The sequence below is a fragment of the Morone saxatilis genome, unplaced genomic scaffold (genome assembly GCF_004916995.1).
Source record: "Morone saxatilis isolate NCDOM2014 unplaced genomic scaffold, NCSU_SB_2.0 Contig5, whole genome shotgun sequence".
Classification (NCBI taxonomy): Eukaryota; Metazoa; Chordata; class Actinopteri; family Moronidae; genus Morone; species Morone saxatilis.
In genome coordinates, this window is record NW_023340095.1 from 17,862,465 (window position 1) to 17,882,826 (window position 20,362).

A 20,362-nucleotide genomic window follows, 5' to 3' on the forward strand; every position below is an offset into this window, starting at 1 on the left:
TACTCTTAGTTACTTGATATCTGTCTTTTTAATCTCTGCCTCTGTGCTCTGTCACTCCACATTTTGCTGTTTCATTCTCTCTTACTGACAGTTCACCGTTGTTCATTTATATGCAAATGTGGACCAATACTGATCATTTCTCTCTAAAGACGGGGGTGAACTACCTTTGCTGTCTATCCCAAAATCAGTTGAGGTTGAAATAACAGTTGAACAGATGAGGAATAACACTCTGCTTTGTATAAGTCTAGCTTTTGTTTCTGTCATCACTGAATAACAACTATAGTAATACAGGTATAGATTTAACCACAATAATAATAATTTATAGTAATAATATATAGCATATAAAGTCAACATGGTATACCAGGTAAATATTGTATCCTTCTTTAGGGATTTATGGGAAGTCCTATGTTAAGAAAACCAGTAAAAGCAAAATGTTTCCCCATTTCTTTTATTTAAATATTGAATATATTTAAAAACGGTGAGTCATTTTTTGAGAAGCAAGAGTATCAATACACAATTCATGCCATCTGGCCAGTAGTTAACGCTGGATGGATCGATCAAACAACTGGCCATCTTTAGGCCCTGCTGCAGACATGTACCAATCCATTAACACTGCCATGTTACCGAAGTTTAAACCAAGTGTGTAGAAAGATATATTAAATATTATATATTATATATATATATATTATATAATATTAATATATTAAAAACGAGCAAAACAAACAAAGAGTGAGGGACAACTGAACCTGAGATGTGATGTGATGTGATGTGATGTGATGTGAAGGCTGCATATGCAAAGCAAACAGGCAGCATGTCTGACAGGTCTGCTGCCATACAGCTACCTGCCGACACAAAGCCCATCTGAACAGCCTGATGCCAGACTCGGAATATGTCCTCACTGCCGTGGCTATTGTGGCCCAAATCAGGCTGCTTTTGCTGATTGTTCAAAGAAGTATTAAATAATTTACAGATTTGTTTGTAAAAAGTTGCCTCCTCTCCTGCTTAGTCGATTCCAGCTCAATTTCCTCTGTATCATCTCACATTATAACTCTCACAAAATATTCTCCTCTCGGGGAGACTGGATAAAATGACTGGGTAAGGTGAAAGGGACAGGTACGTGCTAGTATTATAAAAACAACAAGAAGTTAGTTATTGTATTGGCCATGGATTAGGGCCATTTACCAAAACAGTAAGCTGTACCGCTGTGACACACAACGCATGGAGGCAATTATGGTATTTTAAATCCTTTAGCAACCAAATGCTGCAATTTGTGTCAAAATCCTACTCCTTCTCAGAGCCAAAACACACAGACATGATGCACACATTTTTAGACGGTGTGACAAGGAGTATATCCGATGTCCGTTGAAAATAAACGTCCATAAATCCATTTAGAAATCTTTTAAAAAAAAGAAGCTCCTTATAATTCAACAACATAATTCAACAACTCTGAGAATCATCATGTTTTTAAGTTGTCCTTAGAAACCATTGATGACTGTACATCCATGGATACATTGCAAACAAAAACTGCACAGCTCATTCTGCATACTTTTACAAATTGCCAAAACAATACAGGTTAAAAAATCTGGGAACAAGTTGCAACATAATATTTCCCATTTACATACTACTTCCCAATCATCAAGTGTTGAAACTGCTATACTCCATAGTATAGCCAGTTTCAACACTTGATGATTATCCCCTACATAGCAGTAAAACTATGAATAACATTTAAGCCATTAAAAAAAAACATAAAAAAGACTTAAACTTATTTACGTCACTGAGACCTATAGAATCAGTTTGACCTCTGACTATAACTTCCCATTTTGCACTGATAATGTCCAGCACACGTTCTCGTGTCTGTAACAACACATCTTTCACACTTAACAAGAGAAGGGTGCTCTTTTCTTCTTTCTGGGGAATGTCAAATAATCTTGGTTTAGCTCTCATCTAAACATTTGGAAACATTGGCTTTTTCTTTCAGGAAGGTTGGGAGCATCTCACTGCAGGTTAAACTAGGCCTGTCCGTAGACTGTAAAACCATCGACTAAGACAGCCACCACTATTAGGAACCTTGGTAATGAGTAAATGTATGATAATGAACTTCCTTAATGTGTGCTGTAATGGCTGTTATGCTTCACTGGCTGTATTGCAGAGTATTGTCTTTTTCTCTTCCTCCCTTTATTTTATATTGATTTCATTTTTTTCCAGGTTGTTGTTCCCCATTGTTCCCGTTGTGTTTGGCAATTATGTGTAAAATGCATAAAGTAGCTCCCTATGTGTATGTCCCTATATGTTCCCTATAAATTTAGGCCATTATCCCGATTAGCTCAGAAAAACACAGCCCGACCATACACCTGTATGTGTCCACTTTAGTATGATAGACTCACCATATCCTACTGTATGTGAATTAAATCAGAGCTTCCATTTCTTGGTATCTTGCTTTATTATTTTTTGGTTTCTGACATTATTTGTAGTGCATGCACTGTAAATTGTGCTGTAATGCACCACAGTGCTACATTAAACTACTCAACCTGCACCTGAGGACCACAGAAAGGATATGGGAACAACAGGGAAATGAAGTAAATCTAATTTCTGGCAGTAGATGTTACCATTTGCATACATATTGGCGGAGTAATTTCAAAGGCAACATGAAGCTTTGAGAGATAAACCAAAAACAATACCTTATAAAAATGAAGCAAATCCTCAACAATGAGATTTACGCCACAGACTCTAAGCAGGTGTTCAGAAGGAAACTGCAGGCAAATACATTTGAGGCTAAAATAACTACAAAAAGTAAAATAGGGTGGAATCCAGTAGTATTTTATTGGCAAATAATACAAACTTTCAAGTTTGCCTGAAGGTGACTGGTACTGTTTCTATTGTTTCATACAGAAACCAGGGTGAGTTTGTTGCCCTTGACCAAGTTCAGCACAGCTCACTCAGATCCTTTTAATAACTCTCCAATTGACTTCAAATTAACCAGAACCCGTTATAGAACAGAAATTTCCCCTGTTGTGTGAGAAAGGGTGTCACAGAGACATTAGCTTTTTGACTTTACTCACTCTCTCTTTTTCTCTCTCTCTTTCTTTCCATTGCTCTTCCTTTCTTCCTTTCTCTTGATGATAAAGGGCTCTTTTTAAGGAGAACAGAAAGCTTGTCAGGATTTGGCCAGCTGGGGAAAGTCATTTGAGGCCCAAATTGATGCGGTCAGGACTCTCAATAGTATCTCTCCAATAGTGGGAGCAGGATAGAGGGAGACGTGGTGGCCGGGACATTGTTCCTCGTAAAAGGCTCTTTATTTCATAGGCGAAGTTGGGAAATGAGCAACACCGTTCATGGCTGCTGCTGTACCGGGGAGGACGGCCATGCGTAAAATAGAACACTACGAAACAGGAGCTGCTAATATCTTAACAACTAAAAAGTCTACAGCTCTCCTACATCATGTGCAGTTTTACTGGAGATGGGGACACATGCAAATAAAATCCCTATAAGTTATAAAGTCAAGGCTGTGTGTGAACACCATCCATCATGCTGACGGGTTGTGGGCAGGCTACATAGACATGAATCCGAACTACGCCTGACTGGCTAAGCCAAGCCCCTTGGACCATGACTGGGAAGAAAGGCCTGAAGGAGGCGAAGCATTTCAAATCACAAGATCTCCAAATGCAAAGTGTGAGTATGCATGTGTTTTTCTGTAGGGGAAAGCTGTGTGTTTGCTTACGCAGGTGTCAGTCTGCTGTGTAGTATTAAAATGCTAGTAATTTCGTCTCTCTCTGTCTTTGTGTGTGTGTGCTGGTGCTCTCCATTGTGCAGCTGTGATCCATGAGATTCAGGCTGAGCTGTCACTCTGCTAATCTCCCCCAGTAGAAATACAGCTTGGAAAATGTCATCTGAACATTCTGAATTGTGTTTACACTCGCTGCAGGTTCCATCGCTTCTAATTTGACAAGTCATTATCACCCATGCTCCTCTCTCCCTCTTCCCTCTCGCGGCCCGAGACACAAAAATAAAAGGAGGAGGGAGACTGAAGGAGACAAAACAAGGGCATTAAATTCCAGTCACAGACACACAATTGTGCTCTCAATAATCAGGTAATCCGACCACCTAGGCTAGAATAGGGAGGATTATTGTTATTTTCATTAATTTACATAGTTGCTTCAGATGTCTCTGTAAACTTCACGTCTTTCAAAAAGTCATTCCCTAAGGCCTGCTTACATTTATAAAATGCAAAAAACTAGACAGAAATCCCTTACAGTGAAGCTGTTGGGTGTCTGGTAAAAAGCAGCAGCTGGTGGCTACATATGTATTGGGAGAAGCACATGGCTCTCCACACCCTCAGGCCCACAGTAAAGTTAGCAGTGACAAGGACTGCAGTACAGTGGGAATTCAGTATTGATGAATTCAGAAAATGGTGGATCGTCTCAAACAACAAGTCCTCCAAATTTAATGACAAAATACACGGTTGGTCTATGCCCTCTGGAACGACACATATAAGCTTTTTGTCATCTGACACCAGCCGGCATCGACAGGCTATGTCTGAGCTTGATAAAATTTGTTCTTTTAAAAAATTTAACAGGCGCAGGCTCTAGCAAACAGTAAACAGACTGCATTGATAAAAGCAGACAAAAATCTAGCCTCTATCCTGAAAAACTTTCTGAAACTGAACCGTCTCTTCAAAAGTTTAGTGGGCCATTGGATTTTATATCCTCTGGGTTCGTAAACGAGCATTTCTCATGACCTCTATTACAAGGCGTACAACTTACAGCCTGGGGGGGAAACTCCAAAATACGCAATCTAAGTGCAGATAGGGACACACAGAGGAAATGGGGTCTTAAATAGACGCCACCACCTCTAATGGTTAAGAGTTGAGTTCTGGTTAACTGTGCTGATCCCTGCAGATCAGTTTTTTTATCACAGATTTGTACTCCATTAGGACTCTATCCATGGAGCTATCCATGGTGCTGAAAAGTCATGTGTATAAAGTGTATTATTCTGATGCAGACTGCAGTATACAATATTCATGGCTATATGCAAAGGCTTCACTTGGCTGTCAAGTTAGTTATAGATAAATTGGTATGCTACTTTTGTCATCAATGTTTTTCATTATTTACAATGTTTTATAATACATTGGGATGATTTATTTATCTGAGACACTAAGCATTGCAATGATTCTGTATGCATGTTGTCTTTAATGACAACTCTAATGCCTTTTTGCTTAAGTGTTAAAGGCCTTTGTCAGCATTTGTCTCTTTTGTTGTTGTTTTGTGTGCTAGTTACATTTTGCTAATTAAAGTAATTTTATCAAAACATGGCACGATGGTGTGGCGCCTTGGTGGGTTATCGGAGGCAAAGTTAAAGGATTCACTTGTTTTTCATGCTGGGTTTGATGTTTTTCTTTTTTCTGACCACTAGAGCAAGTGGGAATGCAGTATAAGATGGAATCTGTGCCTCGAAAAAATATTAAATAAATAAAATCATGGCATGGTTAAATAAGAAATGTGATGCTAAATTAAGGTGATAGCAGTGGAATTGACAATGAGAGGGATGGTGGGTGAGGGATGGAAGCAATGACCCATCCATCTATCCAGTCAGTAAAGAGACATCTCCAGTGAGAGTGACACTCGGGGCCAGAGAAGTTAATGATACCATTGCCCTAGGCTTACACCCAGGCAACATGCACATATAAAACACACACACACACACACACACACACACACACACCTTAAGGTATTTCTATTAAAACTTCTGTGTTTATGGCATTTATAGCATTACTGGCATACACTGTGAGGAAATCAAACTGCCATGAAAGGCTGATACAGTGTATAAGAGCAAAGTCTATCCATCAGTCCATCAACTGATGCTGGTTATTGACTTAGAACACAAAGTTGAACAGCTCAATAAAAAGCTGTTATTCATATCATTCAGTCTGCTGAAGTGCCCCTAAATGATTTCTCCAATCTCACCCCTTTTCCATCTCCTTTACTTCTCAGTTTTCTCCACTCCCTGTCTTTTGTTGTCGTTGTTACTGAGGTGTTAGCAGTGTGTTAACAAGCTCAGAAATCTGCAGTGACCACTTATGTAATGAGATAAACCACCACACTTCTCTCACAGACAGCATGTGCATTATAGCATACACAGTATGATGTTGATTTGATAACTTAGTTTTGTTACATCCAACCCCCCCCAAAAAAAACCCAGGTTGTGCTTCCTCACCCCCCTCTTCCTCATTATAGGCACCACAGGGGGGGTTCATACTGTAGCGATGAAGCTACAGTATGATGCCCTCGCTGTGTATCACTTCCTTGGTTTCTTTCCATGACACCTTCCGGCTTATAGCTATCATCGATCCTCATTCGATCATCTGTTCATCCCCTTGTACTCGACCCTCATTTAATCCCACCTTTCAATCTCAACCCTTCTCATCTCAACGTCCCCGACCCTCATCCACCTTGCCCACCTTCATTTCAACTAACTCATTTGCATACACAAGTGGTGTTGTCTTTGTTTTAGACAGTTTAAGAGCAGATATAACGAGAACACCAAGTGATAGAAAAGGTTGATTGGGAGTTGAAAAACAGAAGAACGAAGAATCACTGAACAGTGTGTGTACGTGTGTGTATGCGTCTACTGTGTTCCAGCTATATGTGAGTACTATGAGTCTATATGAGCTATGCTATCCACGGTATATGTATTACACCACTTGTATTGAGGGAGACGATAAATGAGCAACTGCTGAAGATGAAAGAACATTTTCAATTAAGATGAGTATGAAGCCTGGTTCATTAATAATGCAAAAATCATTACCCCCATTACGATAGCGCTCCAGTTTAAAGACATGTGCTGTATGTACTGTATATGTGCATGTGTGTTTGCTTGCCAGCTTTTGCATGCAAGCATGAGTCTGGTGTGTAAGTAAAATGGATTCCTCGAGTGATTTGGTGCCAATACTTCATCCCCCTTAATGGCCAAAGGAAAAAACTTTATAGCTTCTCAGAAACCTGCACAGCTTGCGTGTGCACGTGTATACTATAAGGACATGCTTTGGTACACCTGCATGCATGTGCAGGGGCAGGAGAGTGCAAGTAAAAGAGAAAAAAAAAAAAAAAAAGAGATGAAAAAGGCAGAGAACACTCTTCTAAAATATTTATGTAACTGGAGATTTCTGTCCCTGATTGTGAGTCCAATTAAAGCTCATCTCTAAATGACTTGCTTGTGCAGGAGGGGAGGCAGCAGCAGTCTGCAACAGCAGCAAACACAACACTGCAACTCTCCTACTTTATGGTCTATATTTCATAACACTACACTGGTACACACCTACAGTAAGCACATGGTGTAATAACATACTACAAAAATAAATACACAGACACACCACCTTCTTCCATGGATGCAACACGCTAACCATACAACATCATGCTTATTTGCTATGCTTGTGCTGACATTATAAATTACTGCCTGCATTTAATGCAACAGCAAACTCACGACATTAACCTGCTAGCCAGGAATTAAAGCAATCCCCTTTATGTCTGAAACTGCTGAATTATTCAGCAGCTTGCAAATAAGGAGCAGTACTAGAGAGGACAGGGCCTTTGGGTGGGCACTTCTAAGACAAATGACACAGATCCTAACATGCACTGCTCTCCAGTGGCACGCACATTAGTCTCATGAAGGCACCTCATAAACATCCAGGAAACAATGGGAAAAGAGAGATTTATGGAGACTGAAGAGATGAACTCAACAGAAATGAAACAAAATTATACTGACTAACATAACATGGATTCCTCCTCGCTGCATCTCTGAGCTTTCTGCTCTCCCTCGGTAGGAGAGCTGGGAGGGCAGTGCCTGTGTGGCAGCTTTAAATAGGAATTAGCAGCGTTTCATTGTGATAGTGATTGAGTATGGGTCCCTGGGGTGGGTCTGCTCATTGTTACCAGGCCTTGTAAATCTACAGTAATCCTCCCAGTGAAGGCCAGAAACACACATGAATATTGTACATACACAAATGCATATAAACATTGTACATACATGCATGCATATTCATTTCTGACAGAAAACTAAATATATATGGTTTTTAAATTTTGTACATCAATCACAAAAGCATATTGGGAATCCTGTATCCTATCTAGTGGTCTGTGTAAATATGATTAGAATGACTATGTTACTTACAGTAACTACTATCCATACTGCTCATTCCTTAACATTTGCCCTCCACCCACACGGACACATAGTTGGTGAGACACATTGAGAGTGCAGAACTAGTTTTTCAGCTTGCTGACTCTATCTCTCGCAAGGTTCACCTGTCTCTGACACTTTACATATTTCCAAATCTAGCACCAGTCTGTGAACTTCACTGAGCCCAGCACGAAAGATCACTGCAAAAGCCTGATCAGCCAAGGTTGGTAAGTATTTCAGCATATACTGGAGAGGTGAGAAGAGGCAGCTGTATGGTCCTTGTTCTGTACACTGCAAAGCGGCCGGCAGCTTCAGAGGAGTAAAAGCCACAATCCATTAATCCCTGTCCTTTAGGGGTTGGGACACACAATGAGTATTCCAAGCTGACATACTAAATTCCTCATGTGGTTTCTGAGCTTAAATGTCTAAGTACCCCAACATAAATCAACCCTGCAGCTTGTGTTAACAATAGAAAGGTCAATCTATAGTCGATTGATGGCTGCAAAATTTCAGAATTTAAATATTTCAGCTTTGAAAGTGACAGAACTAATAATACAATGAAAAATGAGAATGGACACATGCGCTGGATACAACAGCATGACAAATAAGATATAAACAATAGCAAGCAATATAAGACTTAATGACCAAAATTCATTCTCTTTTAGCTCTGTTTTTGGTGTCCACCAACTCCTGAGGGTCTTGTTCACCAGCTAGTCTCTGTTAAATCTAAATATCAAACTGTCAGATAATTGTAGAGTATGATATATCTTTTTGAAAAGTATGAAGTAGTATACAACAATCATTTGATGTCTTTCGAATTTTGTAAAAGAGTATAGTTTGAAAATCCAGCTTCAGAACGTACCAAGGGAAATCAATACCAAACATATAGAAAACTATATTGCAATATGTAGCCCTGTGTAATTTAAAGTCATTTAAAGAACAATATAATGCTTTCAATTCAAATACCTATATAAGAAAGCAATAAAACCACTGCTCCATTAGCATGCCCTGCCCTCACATTTATGTGCATGCACTCATCTGTACCCACAGACACACCGAGCCAGCGCGCCACCCCACACTGAGAAATTGTATCTGCTGCTCTCTCAGGCATGTACTTTATATACTATTTTCATATTTAAGCACACAGTGGGTAAAGGCTCCTCTCTGGTTCACAGTAGGTGTTGTGGAAATAAATATTTTATACTAGAATCTAATTGCATTTTGTGGCCCTGAGCGCCCTACCAGACAATCTGCAATACAGCTCTAATGGCAGTGCTCCCCAGTGTATGTTGGAGAGTGCACATACACATACACACACACTACAACACTATAATCTAGTTTATGTACTGTGAAGCTATCATACATCTGCGTTCTGTGTCTGTACACCAGCGGTCTCTCATATAGGTCTATAGGTCATGACGCTGTGTGTGTTTATATGTATGTATGTGTGTCTGTTTACGTATTCAAAAGAAGCAGAATACACTTAATATAGAGAATATACTGAGTCTCTGTGAAGCATACAGCGCCCCTTTTTGCTTATGCTCATCGACCGGAATGGCCTCGTACATCCCACATGAGACAGTTTTGAGGTTAAACATATGCACATACAAACACATACACATGCTATAATGAACTTACATACGATTAGTACATCAGCTAAAGGATCTTTCCATCCTAAAAATTTCAACCATTCAGCTAGCACAAACTGAATCCAGATAACTGAATCCTGTGTGGGCTACAGGCCACAGGGATTAAGTATTGTCCTCCAATGATGGCCTTATTGACAATCGACAGAGCCAGACTTGTATAATCTGAGAGAAAGACCAAATCAATATCCACCACAGAGTCCAGCACCTACCAGTCAGATGAGGGTTTGACCCACTCAAGTAGAAGCCTGGAAAAGCTTTATTAACCTGGGAGGCCAACTACCAGACAAATCCCGAGCCCCTTGCTTTTAATAAGGGAATCAAAATAATCGTAAGGCCACAGACTGACCTCAGCTTTGTATTTGTGTCTTTCAGTATGTGCTGTTGTGCTCTATACACCCAGAGAGCAAACAAATAGATGGTCACATAGTCAAACATAATTTTCTAAAAGGTTGAGCTGTTAATACAAAAGAATTCAAAACAGTAAAAAATGCGGTCCAGAGTGAGTCCGTAGCTACTTAAGTCTGCTGCACCCTGCCTGTGTCCAAGCAGGGCTGCAGAGGTCCACAGAAATCCATTTAGGATTACCCAGTATGGCTGTGTGTGTATCGGTGATGCACAGTCAAAGGGTGGGCTCAGTGCAGCGCAGAACTCCAATATGGTTTTCTGCTGGCACACAGCCAGCATTTACATATGAATAAATATGAGGAAAAATCTAATAAATAAAAGGAAAGCTGGGGAAAATAATCCTGTTAAAGATCAAACAGCAGGCTCCCTTTCCCCTCCTCCTGTCGTTCTCTGCTGCCTCAATTTTTCTTCAATTTATACCTATATTCCTTAGCTCATCTATGCTCCCACCTTTCTCTCTTTTTCCTCACTCGTCTTCGAGGCAACTATACCTCCACTTTCAATATTAATTTGTAGATGTCCACATCCTCTTTCCCCCCATCTTTTCTCCCTCTCCTCCATCTTCCATCTCCTTTATGATTTCATGGACAGCCATATCTTTAATCTTGCTCTTCCCCCTTTTCCCGTGTCCAACGCTCCCTCATCGCCCTCCCTCCGTCCCTCTCTCCTCTCCAGTGCAGAACTAAATGGAGATTAATGAAGGGAGGAAGATGTGTCTGTCATCCAGACAGTCTGATGCAACCACCACAGCCAGTAAAGTACCGGATCTATTCAAAACACACCAGGGAAAGATATATGCTCTAATACTGCTCCAGCTGAGAGGAACTACAGATTAGCCTACCAACTTCTATTTAGATTATTTGTAAATACTAACCATATCACTGAAGCATGCATTCCTTTCTGCAGTGACAGTGTTTGGAATATGGCTTTTCTATGCCCCCCTCTCTCATTTTTATCCTATCATTGTAGGATATTCAGAGCACACCCCAGTGTCTCATTTCCTCCCTAAGTTTAAATCCTGACAACTGACGGCCGCTCGCTGCTCACACGCCAGTCAAACAGCTCTGATAAGCCCCGCAGGAAATTGACTCGTATTTTAGAGCTTCATCTCCCACATCACATCCTCCCACCACCCATCATGCCCTTGGTTAGAGGTCAAGCAGCTTTCACTAATCTCATATGCAAATTTCTGCATGGTACAGTGTGAACATGAGGGTGATGTATGTCCATAATTCATGAGCCATTACCAGTGACAAGTTGCACTTATGTTTGAACACAACTTTCTACTGATATTGGCTTTCTTAGTACAGTTAGTGCTGGGTGAAAGCATAAAAGAAGTCTTAAAAGTAAGCTGCCATTTGTGTGTATAGTGTGTGGGTATTCAGAAATGGATGAAGGAGCCTGCTGCATGAAATATTTAGCATGGATGGCAATAAAATGCTCTGGACTTGTCTGATCTTCCTCTTAACATATCCTTACATTTCTCTCTTTATATGTTCTTGATATTTACCATGTTATGTTATTGAGATGATGTCACGTGTGTTTGTTTCCGTTTGCGTATGTGTGCATGAGACAATAGGGGAGTGCGCTCATCGGCACACACTAACGTAAAACGGCGTGAATTAAAAACAAACATTCTGATGAAGATGATGCATTTACTCACAAGGTAATTACAAGCATCGATTAAGACCCATCCACAAACAGGCCTGTGTGTGTGCCACGTTTAACACTACAATCAAGCTGCTTATACCCACACACTCGCTCGCTTATCAAGACTCACATAGCCTGTGTGGATTAGCAGCTGTTTACGTGTGCAATATATTCATCTAGCTATTGTGTTCCTTCTCTCAGCCTGGCTGGATGGTGCTTTCAAGGCGCAGACATCTCCCCTGGAGTTTTTCTGTAGCAGTGTGCACAGCAGCCAGGGGAACGCAGCAGGGGGAACGGGCTCATGTGACTCTACTATTGGTGAGAAAGAGGCAGAAAACTGACAGGCTGGCAAACACAACTGGGACTGCAGTTAAGTCGACAGGAAGACTCCTGTGAGGGTATACTGCAGATATGCTTGGAGGAGCTGTGGCTGAATTACATGAAAGCATCTGCCCAGTTAAAATGGATTCCAATTTCTGCATCTGTTTTTCATATTCAGAGCAAAACCAGAGCTTTATGGAGTTGACTTAAAGGACCTGAAATCAAAGAGGTATCCTTACTGAACAGTGCAATCGGGCTTGGATAGATAAGTTGATCTAAAAATGTACAACAGGAGTTAATGTTTCGAGGCAGGACTTGGCAGAAACGCTCTAGTTAAAAAGTAATGCTGACATTCGTGTGCTTTTAAACATCTGGTCTTTAATCTCTAAGTGTTTTCCACCAGTGTTTCTTCTTCTACCTTCTTTACTGGCTACATCAATGAATGAATAAACAATTAATATTTCAGCTTTGAAAGCAAGAATCATGGAGGGGCTGTGGCTTTTTTTTCCCCAACCCTACCTTCACCACACACACATACACTAATACACACATGCACTTTCTCATAATTTTCTCATAATCCTCCTCCTGCTCCTTTTTCTTCAAAATGTCACAGCAAGAACTGACATCATTAATTGTCATGGAGTGATCCCTTCACGCTACAACCCCCACCTCCTGTTCTTTTTTTCTCTACGTGCCTTCATCCCTCATCCTAATCAGCCCGGGGGTAATGCCTGTGTCAGGTTTGCTCATCTGTGACTCTTACATGGCAACTGCTGGGACCCTGAACCCAACTCATATTCTGCACACCCACAAACACACACACGGCAAGCATTAAATTCTACATAGAGCCCAGCCCGTACAGTACAACCATATTAGCATCACATGGGTGGTAATGGTTTTTGGTTATGGTAAGGCTTTACTGTGGGCTTGAAGGCTTTACATAACAGGAGTGTAACAGGAGCGGCTTATTCAACAATAAATCTTGCATAACAGACATTTGTTTCATAATGCTCCTGACATTAACTATTTAAACTCAACAACATCATTGCTGATATGTGGAGTAGGGTAACATCACCAGACTTGTGCTGTAGCTTTACAGAGCTCTAGTAGGGTAGGCAGTGAGTCTGATATTAACCAATTTTTTTGGGAAACTGAGGTGCATGTTAACATGTCTGTTATAAATGGATGGCCAGATGACATTGCATTACATTGTTGCCAAAGTATTTTTCATATTTATTTTGTACTTTTTTGCAAGAGGCCTTTGCGTTTACACCTACAAACGGCTTTAGCAGATTCGCTCCATTCAAATGCTTGTTTTGTTTCACATGGGACTGAAGCTGGTCTGACCGTAGCTTTACTAGGTGCACACAGTCTGACAGGGGGGCAGATATAGACAATGCAGGCCCAGATAGGGCCCTATGTGAGTGATTCAGGCTGCCAGAGTGCACATACAGATAGGCAATAATAATTTCAGGATAATATGTATGTTGATGAAGTCCAGTCATGTCAAGTCTGTATTTGATCATGTGGTAGTAACTCATTTGACTGTAAAAGCCAACACATTGTTGGTAAAATATATATACGCCTAATGGTGTGAGTGTGTGTGTGTGTGTAGGTGTGTGTGTGTGTGTGTGCTCTGGGGGCCATCATCTACCTTACACCACTGGTCTGACATTGCAAAGGATGATTGTAATAAATACGGGTGCATTCCCTCATGAAAATGTTCAGATAAGGTGGCTAGACTGTGGATTACTTCAAAACCAGCCAGATCATTTAATCGCTCATGTTGCTAGCCCTACTGGACTCCCCCATATCTCAACAATGAAACTGATGCGTACACAGTGTTACCATAACTGATAAGAATGATGGACAAAATTACAGAGGCGATATATAAAGTTTACAAATAAATATCTGTGCAACTCAAAAAATCTTGCCACTTCTTTCTCAAAGAAAGCAGATGGCGGGTTCATCGACAGACAGTGAAATTATCGCCTCCTGAAGCCTCTGCAACACTCTTATCACCACCGTCTGTTCTCTAATTGAAGGATTAACCAAGGTGAGGCCTGCTAGCTTCAGAGTACAGCTCTCAGTCTTATGCATGGAAATACAGTACTGTTGGCCTTCTATTCAGACAGACCTATAGACAGATTACTGCAGCTCTAGGGTAAAAAGTGCATTTTTAAACTAAATCAGAAAGAGACAGCGACAGCAAGTTAAACACAGTCAAGGGGATGGCTTGTGATTACTGAAGATGAAAATGTGTCTTGTCATAAAATATGTGAAGCCTAGAAAACTGCTATCTACCCATTCATCTTCGCTTTAGTATTTACCTCCGTCGTTTTCTCTCTCAATGCAATCATAGTCCTCCCTCTCTATCATTTTATGTATCATAATGTTATATTTTTTCTCTACTTTGTCTTCACTCAGCATACACTTTCGTCTCATTCATATGCTAATATTCTTATTTTAATTCCTTTTTGCCCTCTCTTTTACTTGCAGTGTTCACTTTCTCATCCGCTGTTAATATCGGCATTCCTCTACCCCCCCATCCTATTTCTCTCGTCTTCCCATCCTCTTTTGATCTGTGAGCTGAATTATTCCATCTTACCCAGGCTTTTAATTCTCTTGATTGAGCCAATTACCTTCTGGCTGGATCAATGTGGGAAAGGTAATGATTTAAATGGCTGCCGCATAAAGCCACATAACCACTTCAACTGGTGCAAAAGGGAAAGGGGGGGAGAGGGGAAAGAGAAGAAGGAGGAGGAGAAGGAGGAAAGAGCAAAGGAAGGTGGTTTAGCAGAGGGAGGGAAATGAATATCCTCTTTAACACAACCGTGCATGATTCAGCATGTACGTTTAAGTGCTTCATTTTGTGTCCCTGCCTCTACCTGCTGCATACTACATTGTAAAACCATGCAGGGGAGGCAGGCTGTGCAAACCCAGTTTCCTCAGGGATTATCTAAAATGTATGGGCTCTGTGGAAACTGGGTCAGTCTGATCCTAAATGGTGCCATCGTAGCAGAAACCCGCTAAGTCAATATCCTTCAGTATCCCACATTCCCTCACTCGCTTGCTATATTACCTCTCACATGCACCTCTAGTTCATCTAACATGTAGCACACACACACACACTCGCATACTGTACATGTGCACACACACACACACACACACACACACGCTTTTCCCCATCATTGCGACTTGTCATCTCCTGTTGAGTGAGCTGTCCCATCCTATTTGGTTTTCCTGCTATCTATTATTGATGTAATGGAGCATTGTATCTAAATGCAGCTCTGCCTGTGACAAGCACTTCAGCCCAGAGGGAACCAGGGAAACAGGCCAACGGCTGCAAGCTCCTACTGGGTTCGCTCTCGGGGCGAGTCAGTGGATGGATGAAGGATTGGGCAGGTGGTTATCTTGGGCTTGGACTTGGCCTGACACAGATATCTGCAGCAAAGAACTTTTTCTTCATTTGTATCTTTGCAAGCCATTTACAGATGTGGAATATGTACCTTTGCTGGCTTCATCAAGCTTTTAAAATAACAGCATTTTATAAAATAGTTGTTTGTTATGTAAATGTTCCATATGGCTTTATTCAGACAAGAAAGAAAATGTACTGAAAGTTACAACATAAAGAAAAAAAGAGTGCTCTCAGTTTCCTCTCTTGCTGCATCAGTGACGGATTTTTAAACTTATTTTTCCGTTAAAGCCTTAATTGATGATCACTGTGAGCAAGGGGGAAGCTCAACCTGCTTCTCAGTTAATCCACTAATCGTTTTTAACATCAATTTTATCATGTATTATTGAATTTTACTGCCTTTTTAGTCACAGTAGTCAAGCATCAAACGATAAGATCCCTATTTGCTAACACGCTGTATATAAAGCATTTTGCTGGATCTTAATAATTTCGCCCATGCAGGTGGCTTGAATGAAAAGATGAAAGAAGCTCTGTTCTCCAAACTGTGAGATGAAAAATTAATTTTTAGAGACTGGTGTGACATTAAAAGAATCTCTTAAAATTGGCTCATTCACAGTGTTTTTCGTGCATTAAACAGATTTTTTGTTTGTTGAGAAAAAAGGTTCTGCTCTGAAAAAAGGAGAATTAGATGTGTTTAATTTATACCTTGCCCTGCGGTTGCGTTTATGTTAAAGGGGAATTCCACAAATTTTACACATCAAAGTCTGTCTCCAGGTCTTTGGGACTACTACTGCATATGTGAAACAAAGGTTGTTTACAGCCTTCGACAAACTGACTCCAGCGATGTCACTGTCACGGGGTGGTTGGCCCAGAAAACTAAAAGTTTGAAAATGAAAAAAAATCTGGGGATTCAGAGTTGGTTAGATCATCAGACATCTATAGCCCGCTCTTCATTTCTGCCTGAGAGGGCTTGGGGTTCCTAACACACCCAGATATGCAAACGAACTGTTGGCAGCCACAATGCATTGTTGAAGAATGAATAAAATTAAAAACTGTCCATCATGTGTCCAACAATGTTAAATCGGCGGAACGCTTTTTTTTATCTGATGACATTCAATTCAGACATGTTGAAAATGTTACAGAAATGCTACTAGGTCTAAAGTAGTACAATTGCCTATGTGACTTTTACATAAAAGTGACTTGGGCGCTTATTCAGGCATTTTTGTGTGAAGATTTACGTGTCTGAGAAGGGACTTAACACATAAGAGAGCTCTTGCATCACTCACTAAACATCAACCAACACAGTGACTTAAGATACTTGAATTCAAATAGAGACAGAAGATTGCAGGTCCTTGTTCTCTCTGAGACATTTGTTCACAGGTTGAATGCAGTAGTAGAGTTTCAGGTGTTTAAGAGGATTAGTAATAAAGGACAGAAGACTAATGTCTTGCCCCAAGATACATCGGGGCTACAATAACCAATGAGCTGCCAATGGCCAATCCTTATTTAATTAGCGCTGTTTTAAATTAGTCAAAGCAAATGCATAGTGATTGACAGCAGTAATTAGTTTAGTGCTCCGTCTCCTGCATGTGTCCTGTCTTTCTTATTCCTTAAATATCTTGAATAGCGTGCCTTTCTCAGAGTAAACCATTATTTTAATGCTTCAGAGCAGCCACTTGGTCAATTCAGCAAGGTGACAGAAGGCGCAGATAAAAGACTCTTAGATACTTCACAATGAAAGGAAGATGAAAATAATTCTAAAAATTATACATTTCACATCTAAGAACAAGTTTGGCACTCTACGTTTTGGATTTGGTCCATTTCAATTGCTTTTTCCCCCCCATTTATCACCCAGTTAGTTAGTTAGTTAATTGTCTAAATGTCCTAAATACCCCCTCGTCTTTCTACTTGAGGGTATGTTAGGAACTCCGGCTGGAAGTCTGTCCCTGCTTTCTGATCACACAGCGAATAAAGGCCAGCACCGTGGGCCATTTGAAGTCAGAAGTCCATCTGAACCACTTAACTGAGGACAAGGAGGCCAACAGCAGATTTGGTTACCACAGCAACTAGAGACCAGCTCTGTCTGGGAGGTCAGTGGTGATCGGTTCCCTTTGAGGGAGATGATGTTGAAGAGGCAGTGGAGGCTCAGGATAGTATAACTGCCTCTCCAAACCCTTCACTCTCTATCTCTGCTGAACATGACTCACCTTTTTCTGTCCAGCTATATGAAAGACCGCAGTTCAACTCAATATCATGTCTCTCCCTTGATTTCCCCTCTCATATTCCAACGTTTCTGTGTCTCTGTTATAACTTAACCATAGTTTTTACATCCAAACCACGTACATCTCATTCTTCTTTTCTCTCTCTCTCTCTCTCTCTCTCTCTCTCTCTTGTTGTTATGAAAATAAATAGTAACATTGATTTTTCATGTGCATATTCAATACCTGCTTAAATCTCTCACTTACAGCATACCTTACAGCATACCTTCAGTATATTCCTAATATGCATTGATAACATGACCTTTTAGTATCTATGCTCTATGGAACAGCCTGCCAGAATACTTTTTTTAAGATTAGCATTTGCATAATTACATAAATCAGTTAAAGTAGTTTTTACTTCCTTGGAAAGCAAACTGCTCTACACTGAATCATAAATAGCTCCCATGCTGCTATTTTACTTCACTGGATTATTTGGTGATTAACAACATTTTAATCTTTCATTAGTTTCTTTCTTTTAAACACCATATTGATATCCAGCTTTTATTTGTGTATTTTATGTATTACCCCTGCCTTTCTATGTTTTACAAGACATTATGCTTTGAAATGGTTTGCATTAAGTAATCTATGTTTCTGTTCTGTGTCTTCACCTGCTATTGCTTTAATTAGTTTTCTCATGAAGCAGTTTAGGCTGCATTTCTTGTTAGATGCTGTGTACAAAGGCTTGAGAGAGGATTTTCTGCATTAGCAACTTGGTTTTAAAAATCCACTTGCTAAGCTAAGAAGAATGGATACAACAAACAACAATAAATTAAACTATCCTGTTGCAGGTATCATAAACAGGCACATCATGCACCAAGGATGGGTTAGATCCACCAGGTCCAGACATTAGAGAAACACTGCAAAGGTGGTGTTTGAAAATGACAGGGCTAAGATCCAAAGATCAAAGTTTTAGATTGAGAAATATAAGTACTTGCAAGCCAACTGGAAATAGATAGAGATTAGAAAATGGCAGCAGTGAGGATAGTAGTTGTTCCAACTGAAAGGCCCTCCAATAAGAGGAAATATAATATTATGGAAAAACAAGGCACTAATGGCAAAAGATGTCCAAGCAGTGGCATAGCATAAAGCAGGTATAACAGTGAGAGAGGCCAGGAGGCCACAGTAAGTGAGTAAACCTGAACCGTGAATAAAAAAACTGATAGCCTTATCTATCTTTTATTAAATTCTTCACTTTGTATTGTATTGACAGTGGAGATGAATTTTGAGATAGAAACGCAAAATCACACCGTTAAAGACCTAAAAAATCCCAAAGATATTTAATTATTATATGAATCTTAACTTAACAACCAGACAGTTCTTGCAGTCCTTACACAACAACAATCACAGATATAATCAAAGCATTCATTGCTACCAAGACTGTTTTCAGCAACATTGGACACATCCTTGAACTAAGATATAAGAGGCCAGGATGATCTACATCTATTTTGGATGATTAATTAGGTGTTTGTCATTTGAGCAAAAATGCCAAACATTTGATGAGAATGAACTAAATTGTTAGTTGCAGCTCTTATATAAATGTGTGTATTGTTGAACAGATAAATATTTATATGTTCTGCTTAAATCTACTTCCTTTTTGTGGCTGTCCATAGTGAAACATACAAGATGGATCCCTTGTGAAGAAGGTATTTAAAATTGAAGTTCATGAAGACATTAGCCAACAATACATTTTCTTCTTACATGTGCACAAATTCAATTGTTTTCTTTCATTAATTCAGGATTCTTTTCTGTTGTGCATAATCCTGTTTCGTTTCCCACCCAATCTCCTATTTTTCTGTCCACTCGGCAACTTCAGGCCGTTCACTCTTTTAACACCCCTTTTCTCTACTCAGCATCCAATAATCCTGCAGCGCACATACCTTCCCATCTCCCTGCTTCTCAGTTTTGCATTTTACCCCACTCCCAAGCTTGCCCCCGTCAGCTCATGCCACTCACCGTCAGATGGCATAATCCCTGTCATATTGTCACATTACAGGAGTTCAGATGCTAATGGCTGCACTGCTAATCCAGCTGCTGGCAAGCCTGGACCAGTGCCCATACCCGCTCTGCCCGGCTCCGTAACAGCTGTGTCTTGCTCAATCATGCCAGTGATGCATCGGGGATCACAGACACAGTGCAGTCAGGCTGGTGGTGGGTGGGAGGACTGGATGCTAAAGCGGACATTACAGGGGAGGGCAGGAGGCCTTGAGATATGGTTCGGACTGCAGGAAAAGATATGTGCTGGATAGGAGGGAGATGGAAGGCAGAAACACTGTATATGTACTGACAGAGCTGAAGATAGTGGCTGGAGGCGGCAGGTCAAGGAAACAAACTTGAAGGTCATTGTGCAAAGGCTTCTCAGACTGTGTGAAGCTGTGTCTGTCCCCGAAATTAACATTTGGAAGTTTGGAAAAAAGCTAACAGAGTAAATGAGAGACTCGAGATTCACTAGAGGGAAGCAGATGCAACCAGTAGCTTATTGAGCTGTGGATGTGAATGAG

At 40.4% G+C, this 20,362-nt stretch overlaps 1 protein-coding gene across 1 annotated transcript in view; it reads left to right on the forward strand.

Moving 5' to 3' along the window:
* Positions 1-352: 352 nt before the first annotated feature.
* Positions 353-20,362, forward strand: part of ngdn (neuroguidin, EIF4E binding protein) — a 33,650-nt gene continuing 13,640 nt past the window's right edge. Inside the window, exon 1 of the mRNA XM_035677074.1 lies at positions 353-364. Within this exon, the coding sequence (XP_035532967.1) occupies positions 353-364 (12 nt within the window). The remainder of the gene's footprint in view (positions 365-20,362) is intronic.